This window comes from Corythoichthys intestinalis, chromosome 6 (genome assembly GCF_030265065.1).
Source record: "Corythoichthys intestinalis isolate RoL2023-P3 chromosome 6, ASM3026506v1, whole genome shotgun sequence".
In the NCBI taxonomy this organism is placed as follows: Eukaryota; Metazoa; Chordata; class Actinopteri; order Syngnathiformes; family Syngnathidae; genus Corythoichthys; species Corythoichthys intestinalis.
Window position 1 is genome coordinate 11,482,075 of NC_080400.1, and position 17,345 is coordinate 11,499,419.

At 39.5% G+C, this 17,345-nt stretch overlaps 1 protein-coding gene across 5 annotated transcripts in view; it reads left to right on the forward strand.

Annotated features, from left to right (window-relative positions):
• The window catches only part of LOC130918015 (ryanodine receptor 1-like), a 209,063-nt gene that overhangs the window by 75,546 nt on the left and 116,172 nt on the right, over positions 1–17,345 (forward strand). For all 5 annotated transcript variants that reach the window (XM_057839859.1, XM_057839856.1, XM_057839860.1 and 2 more), the window contains 13 exons: positions 3,013–3,160; positions 3,228–3,433; positions 5,495–5,669; positions 5,746–5,954; positions 9,616–9,962; positions 10,058–10,193; positions 11,072–11,232; positions 11,973–12,135; positions 12,208–12,294; positions 12,366–12,592; positions 12,964–13,408; positions 14,200–14,730; positions 15,544–15,744. In XM_057839859.1, the coding sequence (XP_057695842.1) occupies positions 3,013–3,160; positions 3,228–3,433; positions 5,495–5,669; positions 5,746–5,954; positions 9,616–9,962; positions 10,058–10,193; positions 11,072–11,232; positions 11,973–12,135; positions 12,208–12,294; positions 12,366–12,592; positions 12,964–13,408; positions 14,200–14,730; positions 15,544–15,744 (3,036 nt within the window). The remainder of the gene's footprint in view (positions 1–3,012; positions 3,161–3,227; positions 3,434–5,494; positions 5,670–5,745; positions 5,955–9,615; positions 9,963–10,057; positions 10,194–11,071; positions 11,233–11,972; positions 12,136–12,207; positions 12,295–12,365; positions 12,593–12,963; positions 13,409–14,199; positions 14,731–15,543; positions 15,745–17,345) is intronic.

Genomic DNA, 17,345 nt, shown 5'->3' on the forward strand with positions numbered 1-17,345 from the left:
TGGCCGAGCCTGTACCCATGGGGCCTGGCTGGGCACAGCCCAAAAAAGCTACTTGGGTCCTCCTTTCCATGGGCTGTAGGAGGGGTGCTTAACTCATTTGCTCCCAAAAACGTATAAATACATTCTATTTTTAATTGTTTCAGTGTCCCAAAGACGTATTTATACGTCTTTTACATTTTTTTTCACAAGAGACATTTCTGGGTTCTGATTCAACTTAGCTCCAAAGCACAACGCTGAAAATCCATTGTAAAGCAATAAAACTGGCCACTGGAGGGCAGTAGCGCATTTGGTAAGACGCGCAACCCGATGCAATGGAACAAACAGCCGGGGCGCCGGCGGAGGACAACCGAATGGAAGTCCAGGATGCCAGGCGGCGGACAACCGAGCAAAACAACCGGGAGGACGCCCGGGATGCACGGCACTGGACGGCCAAGCAGAACGACTGGGACCACCTGTGCAGTGGACGATGCCGTTGAGTCCGTGCTGCTCGCTGAGCAGAGACAGGTGGCGATGAGGGAAAAGTTTACCCCAGCTGTCGCGGCCACAACAGCGTCATCTCTGTTAGTTTTGTGTAAATAAATTTTTACTTTGCTATCAAAAACTCTATTTGTCTTGTTGTTTATGGTATTTTGTAAACAGAAAACATTCAGATGTTTGGGATCTAACGAAAGAAAAAAATAGCTGTGTTAAAGTCAAAGTTATGTTTAAAATGGATGTGGGGATGTGGCTCAGTGGTAGTGTAGTTGTCCCCCAACCCAGAGATTGTGGGTTCAATTCTCTGCCCTGATGAACTCGCCTAAGTATCCTTGAGCAAGATACTGAACCCCACATTGCTCCTGGTGCTGCGTCACCAATAGGTAGATGGCGATGTAGTGTAGTGCTTTGAGCGCCTTGAAAGGTGGAAAAGCGCTATATAAGTATAACACCATTTACCATGTATGCTTTCACAAAAAGCTCAATAAAAATTGCTCAAACTAAGATATTTTCTAATGCTGATTTCTAAAGAATGGAAAAAAGATATGAACTAACTTTTATTTCCTGCTGAAAGAAGAGAGTCTAATCTTTCTTTTGGTGGGTTCCATGCAGTGGTTGCGCTAGACATTTTCGTTGTCTGTCATTTTGACTGACAGGGTCATAAAAATCCGGTCATAGCCTATATTTACCGGTCACTTAAATTTTTAAAATGATAATGATGACATATTCAATAGTATTTAGTTTTCATTCATTTTTAATTAATATTGTAACGCTTGCTTGGCGGCGAAAAATTAGACACGGGAGTCGTGGTATTTTTCTCCCTTTTTACTCTGCTTACCGCCAACAACTCCGCCCCCAAAGAAAAAGAGGCAACGATATAGACCCCAATCACCAACGTCACACAATGATCTTAATTGTGGTTGTCAACTCAAAATCTTCTAAATATATATTAAATGCATCTTACCAGATATAAAATGACTACTACATAGTCTGTGGTGATCGTTTGGTGCCCAGATTTCTTGTCGAGTTACAGCAGTCCATCTCGCTCTCATCCTTGGGTCTCTCAGAATACGGTAGAACTTCAAGTCTTTCCGTCTATCTTTTCTGTTACAGCAACCAACCGCCACACACGCCTTCACCATTTTGATTATTAATATTAACGAGCAGAAAAACACGCCGTAATAGGAGGCATGTACGTAGCGGTAATGTGTAGACATGAACAGCTGACACACAATATGGCGGCTCCAGTCAGGGGGGGCGGAGTTGTGGCGTCATGTGATTGGGCGGCAATCTTGTCCATCAATTAGATGACGCGCTGGCACACCGGGTGCACCAATAAGAACCTCGCGTTAATGTGTCAATCACGGTGCCGCCGCCAGACCCCGGTGACGCTACAATATTCTGACAGAAGAGCCAACGACGTCATGCATTAAGAGAGACAATAGCTAATTAATATGCCACCCTGTGGTCTGGGGTGTGAATTGCAACCTGTCAAAATGACGGACGGACGTCAGTTTTTTCCGTCACCGTTTTAAAAAACCGGTCAACGACGGAAAATATCCGGTTAACGCGACCCCTGGTTCCATGTTTATATAGCTATAGAACAGAATTTTCTATGGGCCTTGCAAAATCAGTCAAAATCCAGTAAAACGGCTGGAGCGAAGGGGGTTGCACCGGTGAAAATGGCTGGGAGTGAATGAGCTAAGGAGTTGGGCGGCAGCCAAAGTCGGGGGCGTTGGCGGTCCGACCCCCAGCTACAGAAGCTAACTCTTGGGTAGGTTGAGAAGCTCGGTCATCCGGGAGATACTCTGTGTCGAGCCGATGCTCCTCTGCGTTGAAAGGAGCCAGTTGAGGGGGCTTGGGCATCTGGTTTGGATGCCTCCCTGGAGAGGTGTTCCGGGCGTGTCCCACCGGCGGGAGGTCCCGGGGACAAGCCAGGACATGCTGGAGGCACCATGTCTCTCGGCTGGCCTAGGAACGCCTTGGGTTCCCACCTGATGAGCAAGTTGAAGTGGCTCGGGAGAGGGAAGTCTTGGCTTCCCTGCTAAAGCTGCTGCCCACTTGACCCGACCCTGAATTAAACAGTAAATGAGGGATGGAGACTTCCCAAGGTGATTAATTTTACCTACAAAAACTTCCATTCCGATGGAAAACACCGAAAGTCAACATGCAAGACCTCCGATGCCAATATTTGCGACAATGAAAGTACAACGTTAAACTGCAGTTTGTTTTTTTTACATTGACTTTCATTGGCAGTAAGTTTTCCCTCAAAGATAAACCGGAGTGCTTTGTGGGTGGGCTGGGGAACAATGGTGAAGGCCTTGACTAACCTGTTACTTGACTTGACCCGACTTAACATCCTTTGACCTTACATGACTCGTCTTTACAACCTTTTGACTCTGCTCGACTCGACTTGACTCGACAAACCTTGTGACTCGACTTGACTTGCCCACAACAGGTAAGACTCTGGACTTTACTTATGACTCGGATCAAAGTGACTCATGCGATTGCCTGCAAGCTTGTCTCCATTTTTCTTAGGACATCCTCAATAAGCGAAACCCTCGTCTGGTGCCTTACAACCTGCTGGACGAGAGAACTAAGAAAACCAACAGGGACAGTGTCAACAACGCTGTCCGCACCCTCATTGGCTACGGTTACAACATTGAGCCTCCAGACCAAGAGAGCAGTAAGTCGTGTTCTTACAGTTAGGCCTTGATTGTGCTTTTTGTGATCCGTGTCACATCAACCTGCAGCCGGCCACGGCCTGGAGAACATTCGCGGCGACAAGGTCCGACTCTTCCGTGCCGAGAGGTTGTATGCCATCACGCAAGGGAAGTGGTACTTTGAATTCGAGGCCGTTACTACAGGGGAGATGCGAGTGGGCTGGGCTCGGCCTAGCGTCCGCTCGGACACCGAATTGGGAGCGGATGAGCTAGCTTACGTCTTTAACGGTAATAAGGTCAGTCCGACTTTTTTCTATTTCATAGCCAAGTGTTGTCTAAATCAGGGGTACACACACACATGAAGGTAGTTTGAGACTGTAGTAAAAAAAAAAAAAAAAGTACTGTAGACAAGAATATTAAGCCAAATTTGCCAGTAGATGGCAACGATTTTAGATTTGGGATCTGACCGGTTTGTCACTGCTTTTAACTCTTTGACTGCCATTGACAGGAACAGACCTCCAATCTATTTGAAGTGGGAGGGTTGGTTAAAAGTGCTACTAGTGATGAAGTCATTTAAAGAGTTTCAAATTAGTTTTTAAGAGTCACGTGATTGGACAACCAGTTTGTCATTGCACCGAACTCTTTGACTGCTATTAACAGGGTCAGACATAAAATTTATTTGAAGTAGGAAGGTTGGCATTGAATGAACGAACTAGAGGACACTCATACTGTTTGGACGAGTGATGTTTTTTGTTTATTTTTTTTGGCTTAATATGGTCATGTTATAGGTTATAGTCAGAGGTGGACCGATATGGGATTTTCAAAGGCTGACGCCGATACCGATATCCCCAAAAAGCCGATATTTGAGACCGATATACTTTATATTTTTAAAGCACGTAGATTATGAGAGGGAATTTAAAAAAAAAAATGCTTGGTGTAAAAACAGCCTACACCATATCAATGACAATGCCACCTGTGGATGATGTGCAGTTACTGGGGTTGTCGTAAACAATTATTTTTGTCCCGACTAAGCTATCGACTATCTTTACGATTAGTCGATGTTGTTTTAACGATTAATATTTTTAATAATCTAGTGATTATTTTTGGCGTTTGCTATTATTAATTCACAAAACATATCGAAACACTTATTTAAATTGAGTGTGAGTTTAAGAGGACGCTCGCCATGCTAAAGCTAATGCTAAGGTGAATGCTACGCTAATGCTACAAGTTATATTTATAGTGCAAGGATCGTTCAGTAAACAACTTAAAAGGCTGGAGCAACATTGCATATTCTCTCATGCAAGATAAACAAAATCTTACAATATTTACAAAACAAGCAAGCCTAAAGCTTACCTGTCGCAGCCTGCTTTCAAGCTGCTGCGGAGTCCTTCTGGGGTCCTAAAGTCATAAGCGGTGGCCACAGTTGCCCACACAGATGCCTGATCAAAATCGTTCATCAGCTTTTTAAAAAAAAATTTTTTTTATGTTATCTGGCTGATGTTGGAAAAATTCTCTGGTAAATACATTTTTACTAGGGCTGTCAAAATTATCGCGTTAACAGGCGGTAATTATTTTTTTAAATTAATCACGTTAAAATATTTGACGCATTTAACGCACATGCCCCGCTCAAACAGATTAAAATGACAGTACAGTGTCATGTCCACTTGTTACTTGTGTTTTTTTGTTTTTTTGTCGCCCTCTGCTGGCGCTTGGGTGCGACTGATTTTATGGGTTTCAGCACCATGAGCAGTGTGTAATTATTGACATCAACAATGGCGAGCTACTAGTTTATTTTTTGATTGAAAATTGTACAAATTTTATTAAAACGAAAACATTAAGAGGGGTTTTAATATAAAATTTCTATAACTTGTACTAACATTTATCTTTTAAGAACTACAAGTCTTTTTATCCATGGATTGCTTTAACAGAATGTTAATAATGTTAATGCCATCTTGTTGATTTATTGTTATAATAAACAAATACAGTACTTATGTACCGTATGTTGAATGTATACATCCATCTTGTGTCTTATCTTTCCATTCCAAAAATAATTTAAAGAAAAATATGGCATATTTTATAGATGGTTTGAATTTAGATGGTTTGAATTGCGATTAACTACGATTAATTAATTTTTAAGCTGTAATTAACTCGATTAAAAAGTTTAATCGTTTGACAGCCTTAATTTTTACATGTGATTTTTTTGTGTGTGTACATGGCTGTAGTTTTGTCAGTTGTTCAAATATGGTGTGATTATGAGTATGTGTGTTCCTCTTCACACGAACACATTTTTTGTGAATAAAGTTAGCTAACGCTCCATTATTTTATTTCCATACTATTAACAAACGGGCTATTTTCAGGCGCAAAGATGGCACGTTGGCAACGAACCCTTCGGCCGCCAGTGGCAGTCTGGCGACGTGGTTGGCTGCATGATCGACTTGACCGAGATGAACATCATGTTTACGCTCAACGGCGAAATGCTGATCAGCGACTCCGGCTCGGAAATGGCTTTTAAAGATATTGAAATCGGAGAAGGTCAGAATTCAAAATAATCACTCACGTTTACAATTCGTCAAAGCACCTAAAATCCATTCTTCGTTTTGTTTATTAGGTTTCATTCCAGTGTGCGCATTGGGCCTGTCCCAGGTCGGAAGGATTAATCTCGGCCAGAACGTCAGCAGCCTGCGCTACTTTGCCATTTGCGGCCTTCAAGAAGGCTTCGAGCCCTTCGCTATTAACATGAAACGAGACATTACCATGTGGTTCAGCAAAAGCCTGCCCCAGTTTGGTCCCGTCCCCGCTGACCACAACCACCTAGAGGTAACGGCTTAGCGTGTCTTGGTCTGAGGGCCACATCTGGACCCCGAAAGTAAATCATGTGCATCGACTTCATGTTTCTCTCGAAAATCTGATTCAAATGACATTTTTTGTCATCCTTTATGAAAGACCAAGAACTAAAGAATTCAAAGAATATTTACTGTATTAAATAATAATAATGATGATAATAATTTAAGATAAATACAAAAATGTAAATTAAAAATAAAAAAGGAATGTTTACTGTTTGTTCCTCTTTTTACTAATTTAAAATAATAAACTTTAAAAAATATTAATATAGTTTTTTTTTTTTAAATAAAAAGAATAATTATTGTTGGCTTTTCAATTGAAACACTGAAAATAAAACAATAAAAAAGAGAATAAACTTTTTTTTTTTTTTTTTAATTTAAATATGTACTGCGCGACCACTTATGTTTTAACCCAGCCATAAGTAATTAAGTAAGTAATTATATTTATTATTTATTATTCCGAAATGTCTATCAGTTTTAGCTTAAAATCATTAATTGATAGCTAATATCAAGTTAAAAAAAATATATATATATGAAATTATTCACTCGCATATTTTAAACTTTTAAACAAATTACATCACAATGAAAAAAATAGTGTCTGTAAATAGGTCATGGATATATCTACCTCATAACTATCGCTTAATTGTATTTTTTTTTTTTTTTTTTGTTACTGTCGCATTTTCCCCGATATTTTACATGATGAATAATCAATCCAGACGAAGAAAAATAGGGGGAAAAAAAGTTTAAAAGGGTAAATAAAAAAAAAAGAAAATCTCAACCACTCCTTGATGTCAGCGATTTCTGCATTGCTACCCTTGTTATATTACCGTGTTTCACCCGTAAAATTCCAAAAAAGTCCTGCTGTGGCCATATACAGCTGTGTTTTGACACTCGGTGATACATGCCATACTGAGTTTTTGGATCGAAATAAGGTTAGCACACGATAATCAGTGGCGCCTCCAGAAATTTTTCATAAAGGTGGCCAGATGGGGTCACTTAAAATCTTAGGGTGGCACACCAAAACTAAAAGCCATAATTTCATGGTTTTATGATGTTGTTGCAGTAAAAAGGCCAGAAGAAAACTATCAGAAAGACACGCCTACTAATTTACTTTGGTGTATTGTGTTATATTTAATGTAACTAATGATTTTATGTGTATAGCCCATAACAGTACAGTCAACATTTAAGTTCCACAATAATTCTGTTGTATTGTGTTATGTATATATTAAGCATAAAGTGTATTTTCATCCTATTTGGGATGAAATGTATAAATGTTGCTGCTCCAATCAACGATATACTGGCCAGTGGGGTGGCCAACAAATTTATAGCCCCTGGCCACCCCTTGGTGGCGCCACTGGCGATAATATCTCCTTAAAATCATGGTGTCTATAATTAAGCTCTCACCTGGACGTTTAGGGGTTTAAATCTTTTTTTTTTTTTTTTTTAATGCCCTCGTGTTTAAAATGTTTCTTCCACCAGAAAATAGATATTTTAACCTTTCCAATGATGTATTACACATACCGTACATATAGGACAATTTTAAAATTTGGCCAAATCGGAGGTCTCAGAGCCCCATGTCTTCAGCAAAGTGTTTGCGAGCTTTCTTGTGTACCGTCTTCAGAAGAGGCTTCCTCCTGGGGTGACAGCCATGCACACCAATTTTAATGTAAAGTGCGGTGTATAGTCCGAGCACTAACAGGCTGACCCCCCACCTCTTCAATCTCTGCAGCAATGTTGACAGCACTCCTGTCACGAGTCACATGACATTTTGGAGGGAAAATGACAAGCAATACTCAATTTGGACATTTAGGGATGTACGTAGTTCCCATGCGGTGTACTCAGTTTTGTTGCCAGGAGTTTAGATATTAATGGCTATATTTTGAGTTATTTTGAGGGGCAAATAAATTAACTCTATTACATAAGCTGCACACAGACTACTTTTCATTGTGTCAAAGTGTCGTTTTGTCAGTGTTGTCCCATGAAAAGATATACTTAAATATCTGCAGACATGCGAGGGGTGTACTCACTTTAGTGATACACTGTGTGTGTGTGTGTGTGTGTATATATCTATATATATGTATATATATAAAATAAATATAAAATAACATTGTTTGATTTTTAAAGAATTTATTTCCAAATTAGAGTGGAAAATAAGTATTTTTTTCACCTACAAACAAGCAAGTTTTCTGGCTGTCAAAGAGGTCTAACTTCTAACGAAGTCTAGCGAGGCTCCACTCGTTACCTGTATTAATGGCCCCTGTTTTAACTCATTATCGGTATAAAAGACACCTGTCCACAACCTCAGTTAGTCACTCTCCAAATTCCACTATGGCCAAGACTATAGTGGAGTTTGTGTCAAAGGACACCAGAGACAAAATTGGTAGACCTGCACCAGGCTGGGAAGACTGAATCTGCAATAGGTAAAACGCTTGGGGTAAAGAAATCGACTGTCGGAGCAATTATTAGAAAATGGAAGACATACAAGACCACTTATAATCTCCCTCGATCTGGGACTCCATGCAAGATCTCACCCCGTGGCGTCAAAATGATAACAAGAACGGTGAGCAAAAAGGTTGAATGACCTACAGTGAGCTGGGACCACAGTAACAAAGGCTACTGTCAGTAACACAATGCGCCGCCAGGGACTCAAATCCTGCACTGCCAGATGTGTCCCCCTGCTGAAGCCAGTACACGTCCAGGCTCGTCTGCGGTTTGCTAGAGAGCATTTGGATGATCCAGAAGAGAACTGGGAGAATGTGTTTTGGTCAGATTAAACCAAAATAGAACTTTTTGGTAGAAACACAGGTTCTCATGCTCATCTTGTGAGGAGAAAGAATACTGAATTGCATCGGAAGAACACCATACCCACTGTGAAGCATGGGGTGGAAACATAATGCTTTGGGGCTGTTTTTCTGCAAAGGGATCAGGACGACTGATCTGTGTAAAGGAAAGAATGAATGGGGCCATGTATCGAGAGATTTTGAGTGAAAATCACCTTCCATCAGCAAGGGCATTGAAGATGAGACGTGGCTGGGTCTTACAGCATGACAATGATCCCAAACATACAGCCAGGGCAACAAAGGAGTGGCCTCGTAAAAAGCATTTCAAGGTCTGGAGTGACCTAGCCAGTCTCCAGATTTCAACCTCATAGAAAATCTGTGTCGGGAGTTGAAAGTCTGTGTTGCCCAATGACAGCCCCAAAACATCGCTGCTCCAGAGGAAATCTGCATGGAGGAATGGGCCAAAATACCAGCAACAGTGTGTGAAAAGCTTGTGAAGAGTTACAGAAAACGTTTGGCCTCCGTTATTGCCAACAAAGGGTACATAACAAAGTATTGAGATTAACTTTTGGTATTGACCAAATATTTATTTTCCACCATGATTTGCGAATTAATTCTTTAAAAATCAAACAATGTGATTTTCTGGGTTTTTTTCCACATTCTGTCTTTCATGGTTGAGGTTTACTCATGTTGACAATTATCGGCCTCTCTAATATTTTCAAGTGGGAGAACTTGCACAATTAGTGGTTGACTAAATACTTATTTGCCCCACTGTATATATAATATTATAAATCTAAAATAATATCTATTTCACATTTCTGTGTTTGAATCTCAGCTCTGGCCTTTTCAATCCCTTAGGTTTCCCGAGTAGATGGGACCGTGGACAGCGCCCCCTGCCTGAAGCTGACCCACAAGACCTTCGGCTCGCAGAACGCCAACACCGACATGATGTTCCTCAGGCTCAGCATGCCCGTCCAGTTCCACGAAACCTTCAAGATCCCAGCGGGCACCACCTTGCTCACCCGTACGCTCACCATACCCGAGGACGAAGTGGTGGTGGTGGAGCCCGACTCGGAGTTTGAGGTCTTGAAGAAGTCAGCCAGCCGCAAGGAGCAGGAAGAAGACAAGAAGGAGCCTTCAGTACCAAAGGAGATCTCTGTAGAGAATGAGAAGGACACCATGTCAGAAAAGGGGAAAAAACGAGGGTGAGCTTGAGTTTTGAAGTACAAATTGGGGTCTTTGCACACAAGTGAGAAAAGAACAAAGAAGAAAAACATGTTCTTCTCTCTCCTGTACTTAGATTTTTCTTCAAAGCCAAAAAGGTCGCCATGACACCTCTTGCCCCTCCTCCCGCACCTCCGACAGTACCTCGCTTGGTGGAAGACGTGGTCCCTGACGACCGAGATGACCCTGAGATTATCCTAAACACCACCACTGTAAGACTCACCATTATATCAAGTTTGCCCGAGCGCTGTCAAACAATTAAAATTTTTAATCGAGTTAATTACAGCTTAAAAATGAATTCATCGTAATTCATCGCAATTCAAACCATCTATAAAATATGCCATCTTTTTCTGTAAATTATTGTTGGAATGGAAAGATAAGACACAAGATGGATATATACATTCAACATACAGTACATACGTACTGTATTTGTTTATTATAACAATATGTCAACAAGATGGCATTAACATTATTAACATTCTGTTAAAGTGATCCATGGATAGAAAGAATTGTAGTTCTTAAAAGATAAATGTTAGTACAAGTTATAGAAATGTTATATTAAAACCCCGCTTAGTGTATTCGTTTTAATAAAATTTGTAAAATTTTCAATCAAAAAATAAACTAGTAGCCCGCCATTGTTGATGTCAATAGTTACACAATGCTCATGGGTGCTTAAACCCATAAAATCAGTCGCACTCAAGCGCCACCAGAGGGCGACAAAACTCCCAAAAACACAAGTAACAAGTGGACATTGCACTGTGCTGTCATTTTAATCTGGTTGAGCGGGGCATGTGCGTTAATTGCGTCAAATATTTTAACGTGATTAATTAAAAAAATTAATTACCGCCCGTTAACGCGATAATTTTGACAGCCCTAGTTTTCCCTGATAAAATATTTACATAGGTCAATCCAGAATTGGAGGATATTTTACATACCTCAAATTTTGAAAAATTCACATACAAAATACTAAAACATGAAGTTTCTGAATAAATTTGCTTGTCCTTAGAGACCAAAAAAAAAAAGCCTGAAAATTCCAGAATTAATGAATGTGCTCTAAATCTTCTTACCTATCCTTTTATTTTCCTTCCAGTATTACTATTCGATTAGGATTTTTGCGGGGCAGGAACCGACTGGCGTATGGATCGGTTGGGTTACCCCTGACTACCACCAGTTTGATCCGAGTTTTGATTTATCAAAAGTGCGGAACGTCACTGTCACGGTGGGCGATGACAAAGGAAACATACATGACAGGTGGGTTCATTTCGCATGACTCCTAGGTTTCTGTCATAAGAAGCAAATCTAATGTAACTAGTATTGCACCGATAGCATTGCTACCAATATGGCACTAAAATGAGGTAATCTGTACCAGCAAATACTAAGAAATAACGTGCTGATGCTGTCCAATATGTACTTTTCATGATCTAGTTTCTAAAATCTGGCTCCCCCTACCAAAGATGGCTGCCAGCACGCCATCGTAAAAAAAAAAAAAATTTTTTTCAAACAAGCGCTTCTCGCCCTTCCCAAGATGCAGTGGTGGAATCTAACGAAGTAAAAGTACTTTGTTACTGTACTTAACTACATTTTTGTGTATCTGAACTTTACCTGAGTACAAATATGAAGTGGTACTTTTACTTCACTACATTTTACAGCACGTATCTGTACTTTTTCCTCCACTACTTGTCAAATTATCGCCTGTGAACGTGAAATGTTACTTTTGTTTGTTTTTCTCTCATTGTGAATTGATACTTACACTGCTGGCCAAAGTATTGGCAGCCCTGCAATTCAGTCAGAAAATGCTCAATTTCTCCCAGAAAATGATTGCAATTACAAATGCTTTGCTTGCAATGAAAAAACACAAAAGAGAATGACAAAAAAAAATTAAATCATTATAATTTTCTCAAAACTCCAAAAATAATCAACGTAACTTTACAAAACGTAACATTAAACAACGTATCGTAACATAACGGAGTATCAAAATGAATTTCCAATAGTATGAAGCACAGCAACTGTTACATGGTTTGGGGAGGCGACCTGGTGAGCACTCAGCAGACCCGCTTCAGCCAGGAAGACATGGTTGTGGGTTGCCTTGTGGACCTGGCCACGGGCCTCATGACCTTCACAGCCAATGGCAAGGAAATTAACACCTTCTACCAGGTGAGCCAATCTTCATTAGATCTATTTTATGAAGCATGTCTTGTTCCGGTGAACTTTAATGTTTTCTCATAGGTGGAACCCAACACCAAGCTGTTCCCTGCTGTTTTCATCCAACCTTCCAGTCAAAACATGGTCCAATTGGAACTGGGAAAACTCAAGGTCCGATCTTAACTCAGGTGTTTCTCCATTGTTTTATCAAGATTCACAAACCTTCTGTGTTGCGTCCTCAGAACATTATGCCGATCTCAGCCGCCATGTTCCGTAGCGAGCGCAAAAACCCTGTGCCCCAGTGCCCCCCGAGGCTGGACGTCCAGATGTTGACCCCGGTCATCTGGAGTCGAATGCCCAATCGCTTTCTCAACCCCGAGGTGGGCAAAGTGAACGAGAAGCTGGGCTGGATGGTGGAGTGCACCGAGCCGCTCATCATGATGGCACTGCACATCCCAGAGGAGAACAGGTGGGACAGCGATATCGGTCGGGCAGCATAGCATAGCATAGCATAGCATAGCAAGCATGACATAAAACATAGCACAGCCTCGCATAAAAATGCAAAAAAAAACGTTGCGTAGCGTGACGTAACATAATATGTAACGTAACGTAATTTGGGATTTAAAAAAACTAATAGTACAGTATTTAACTATTAATGAATATTAGTATATAACATTAAAACCAGGAGGACTGACCGTGAAGGCCATCGTTCAGTGCAATTGAAAGCGCTAGACGTCCAATCCATTTTGACAGTTGCAGCCCAAGAGGTCAATCTATACCTTATAAAGGTATGAAAGCACTATGAAAGCAGTGTTAGTCAAGACAGTAATTTATTTCCAGGTGTATCGACATTCTGGAGCTGTCAGAGCGCCAAGATCTGATGAAGTTCCACTACCACACCCTCATGCTATACTGCGCCGTGTGCGCCCTTGGCAACAACCGGGTTGCCCACGCGCTGTGCAGCCACGTGGATGAGTCGCAGTTGTTCTACGCCATCGAAAACACCTACCTGCCAGGTCCGCTGCGCAGCGGCTACTACGACCTCCTCATCAGCATCCACCTGGAGTCGGCCAAGCGGGCACGTCTGGGTACCAACAAGGAGTTCATCGTGCCCATGACGGAGGACACGCTCAGCATCAACCTCTATCCAGATGCCAAGAAAGCTCACTCCCTTCCCGGGGTGGGTCTCAACACCTGTTTGCGTCCCAAGCTGCATTTCTCCTCCATCAACTTTGTGGGAATGGATCCAGACCTCTATACGCTCAGTCCCGTTTTTCCACTGCAGGTAAGAGAAGTGTTGAATAGAAATGAATATGAATTCTATCTTTTTAAAGGTGTACCTTTAAAGGTCCCCCCCCCCCTTTTTTTATTTTTATTTATTTATTTTTTTTACTGTTTTATGCATTAGATGCTCAGATGTGTCTCATGGTTAAGGTTGACCCATGTTGACAATTACAGGCCTCTCTAATCTTTTCAAGTAGGAGAACTTGCACAATTGGTGGTTGACTAAATACTTATTTGCCCCACTGTACCAGATCTAACATAGTCAAATAAATGTTTGAAAATACAGATGTAATTGACATGTAAGTTCTAATAACTTTATCCTGAAAACATAGCCAACACTATTGATATCATGCGTGCATTTGTTTTTTTCATTGGTATAACAACCACTGTAAATTGCCGTTATATGAAGCAAGGGGAAATCCCCCCATTTTGGAAAACAATTTTCTCGCATGAAAAAAGAAAATAACAATTTTAACTTTTTTCATTTTTACGTAGGAAACACATCAGCATATTCGTCAGAAATGTAGCCCTGATCCCCGTTCACCCAATCTGTTTGGTCTTATTAATGTCCCGTCTGTAGCTAAAAATGTACATTCAGGTTATGCTGTTATAGTGTCCTTACAAATGTTGACTGAACCTAGGCCCTTGGTTCATTTGCTGCCAACCTCCATGAACAAATAGCAGGTTCTATAGCTGTCAATGGCAGTGAAAGAGTTAATATTTTCTTCAGGCAAAATTATAATTTCCTTATAAGCTAGTAATAAGTTAGTTTCCTCTTCTACTCCATTTCAGGAACTGAAGACCAGAGCTATCAGCATGCTAACGGAGGCCGTGCTGGACGGTAGCCAAGCCATGCGCGATCCAGTAGGAGGCAGCGTCGAGTTTCATTTCGTTCCCATCCTCAAACTGATCAGCACGTTGCTCATCATGGGTATCTTCAACGACGAAGACACCAAACACATCCTGAAGATGATCGACCCCAACGTCTTCAGCGGGAAGGAAGAGAACGAGGAGGACGAGGGACAAGCCGCCACGGAGGAGGCGCAAGAGGAAGCTGACGAGGAGGCCGAACTGGAGGACGAGGGTGTGGGTGAGGAGGAAGAGGAGCTGAAAGCTCTGGAAAAAGTAGAAGATGAAGAAGGCGAGGAAAAAGAGGAGGAGGAAAAGAAGGAAGGTGAAGACACCGGGGACAAAAAGGTGGACGGAGAGAAGCAAGAAGAAGAGAAGGAAGCGGAGATGCTCGAGGCGGAGTTAAAAGAAGAAGAGGAGGGGCTTGAGGAGGGGTTGCTTCAGATGAAGTTGCCAGAATCTGTCAAACTACAGGTTAGAAAGACAAAAAGATGTGGAAAAACACCCAGGACTACGAGTTTAAAGTCATAGTATTAGTACGACAATAAAGTCATACTATTAGTACGGGGAAAAAAAGTACTATTCGTACTTATTATTACATTACGATAACGTAATTGGTATGGATGTACGGTTAATGTCGCTAAATTATCTGCTACGATATTTTTCTCTTACTAATAGTATGACTTTTTTTTCTCGTACTTATACTACGTCTTTATTCTCGTAAGAATACGACAACTTTATTCACATACTAATAGTCCGACTTCAATCCCGTACTAATAGTACGACTAATCTCTTACTAATATTACAACTTTATCCTCATACTAAGACTTTTTTCTCATACTAGTACTATGACTTTATTTTCGTATGAATACTACGACTTGAATCTCGTACCAACTGTACGACTTTTTTTCTCATACTACTACAACTTTATTGACATACTAATACTATAACTTGAAACTCGTTCTAATTGTACGACTTTTTTTCTAGTACTAATACTGCGACTATATTCTCGTACAAATAGTACAACTTTAATCTCCCTCGACTATTAGAACATTTTGTCGCTTAACAATACTACGATTTTATTCTTGAGCTAATAGTACGATTTTATTCTTGTACCTATGATAGGACTTAATTTCTCATACTAATACAACGGTTTTAATGTCATACTATTTGTATGACATTCTCGTACTCTAATCTCGTGATCCTGTTTTTCTTTCTTCCTTTCTTTTGTCCTAATACGCCGTCATATAAAAACTCAAAAAGTGTAACTGTGGCTTTCCCTTTTAGATGTGCACACTCCTTCAGTATTTCTGTGACTGTGAGCTGCGACACCGCGTGGAAGCCATCGTGGCCTACTCGGACAACTTCGTGCACGAAATTCAAAGCAACCAGCGCGTCCGCTACAACCAGCTGATGACAGCTTTCACCATGTCAGCAGCGGAAACCGCGCGAAAGACTCGGGAGTTCCGTTCGCCGCCGCAGGACCAGGTAAATGAAAAACATACAAAATATTTTCATTTATTAGTTATGATAATTTGACTATTTCATTCAAAGGCATACATGTATTTTTTACTCAAGGTGTTTTATGTATGTATTTTTTTATTCGTCCACAATAATTCAATAACCATTTCCATTTATTTAATATAATATATAAAAAGTGGTACTTAGGCTTTATATGTAAAAGTCTTGAGTTTACCTTTATTTTCTTTACAGTAAATACCCTATTGGCTTGAATATAAAACGGCCTAGATTATAAGACCACCCCCTCTTTTTCAAGACTCAAGTTTGAAAAAAGACTTTTTGAACACCAAATTAATTTTTATACAGAAAATAATTACAGTGCATCTGAAACAAATGATTATAACAATATATTTGAGAGAAAAAGCATGTTATTTTGCCTCATTCAAATCTTAATAGCTGAATATTTAAATATGTAAACTAAGGTGCAATCACATTCGTAAATGAATGGCTACTGGTTTTTGAAATCTATTGTGATGAAACAACAAAATTGCAATAACTGCATTAACCATCAAAGTGAGGTCTAACTGTAACTGTAGTCTTGAAACAAATCTGAATAAGGAAAAACATTGCAATAAAATAGTGCAAACTGGTTAAACTTGAGAGTAGCTGAGATCTGTCATGACAGAACATCGCTTCAATGATATCTGGCGCCATCTAGCTTCGTGAATGGGTATAATGTCTAGACCCCCGAATATAAGACGACTCACCATTTTTCAGTCTTATTTCAATGCAAAAAAAAAAAAACAACAAAAAAACACTGTCCTATATTCGGGCCAATACGGTATATGAAACATTAATTTGTAATATATAGTTTTAAATAAAAAAAATCATAAATATATATGCTTAGTCGTTTATATTACTAGTTTTAACCGTTCAATTTTTTTTCTTGATAAATCAACGAATTACTAAATAAGATGAATAAATAAAAAGTGTTTATGTATACAATACATTCGTAATTACACCAAAAGTGGTTGGTTTTATTTTATTTAGTGAAAATTTGTGAAGCAATTATTTTGTAAAACACTGTAAAGTTAAATATATATATAAATATACTTGGTGGTTAATACGATTATTATTGTTTTATTTTCTGTAGATGATTTAGCCAATCAATTAATAGCCAAATTATAAGTGTTAACATATCTGAAAAATGAAATAAAACGAGAAGTTAAGATTTCTTAATTGATTTTAAAATTTGTTGTTTTCATTTATCTACAAATAATAAAATCAAAAATTGTACAACGACTTTACAGCATTAATATAAAGTTAATTTTCAAAATATTATTTTAATTAAATAAATTAACCAATTTAAAAAAGAATAAAATATGCATGTTCAAGGCAAAATTATTTTTATTTTTTAGTAAAATAAATATATAATGTATATATTGTGTATTTCAGATTGCTAATTTGAGTATATTTATTTTAGCATTTACAATGAGCATTTTAACCAATTACTCATTTATTTAAAAAAGTCCCGAATACAGTATGTATATAAAATGATCAATTTCACCATTGATTTCTTTACTCTCAATAACAACCATTTCATGAAATAAAAATGTTCGCAAAACTGT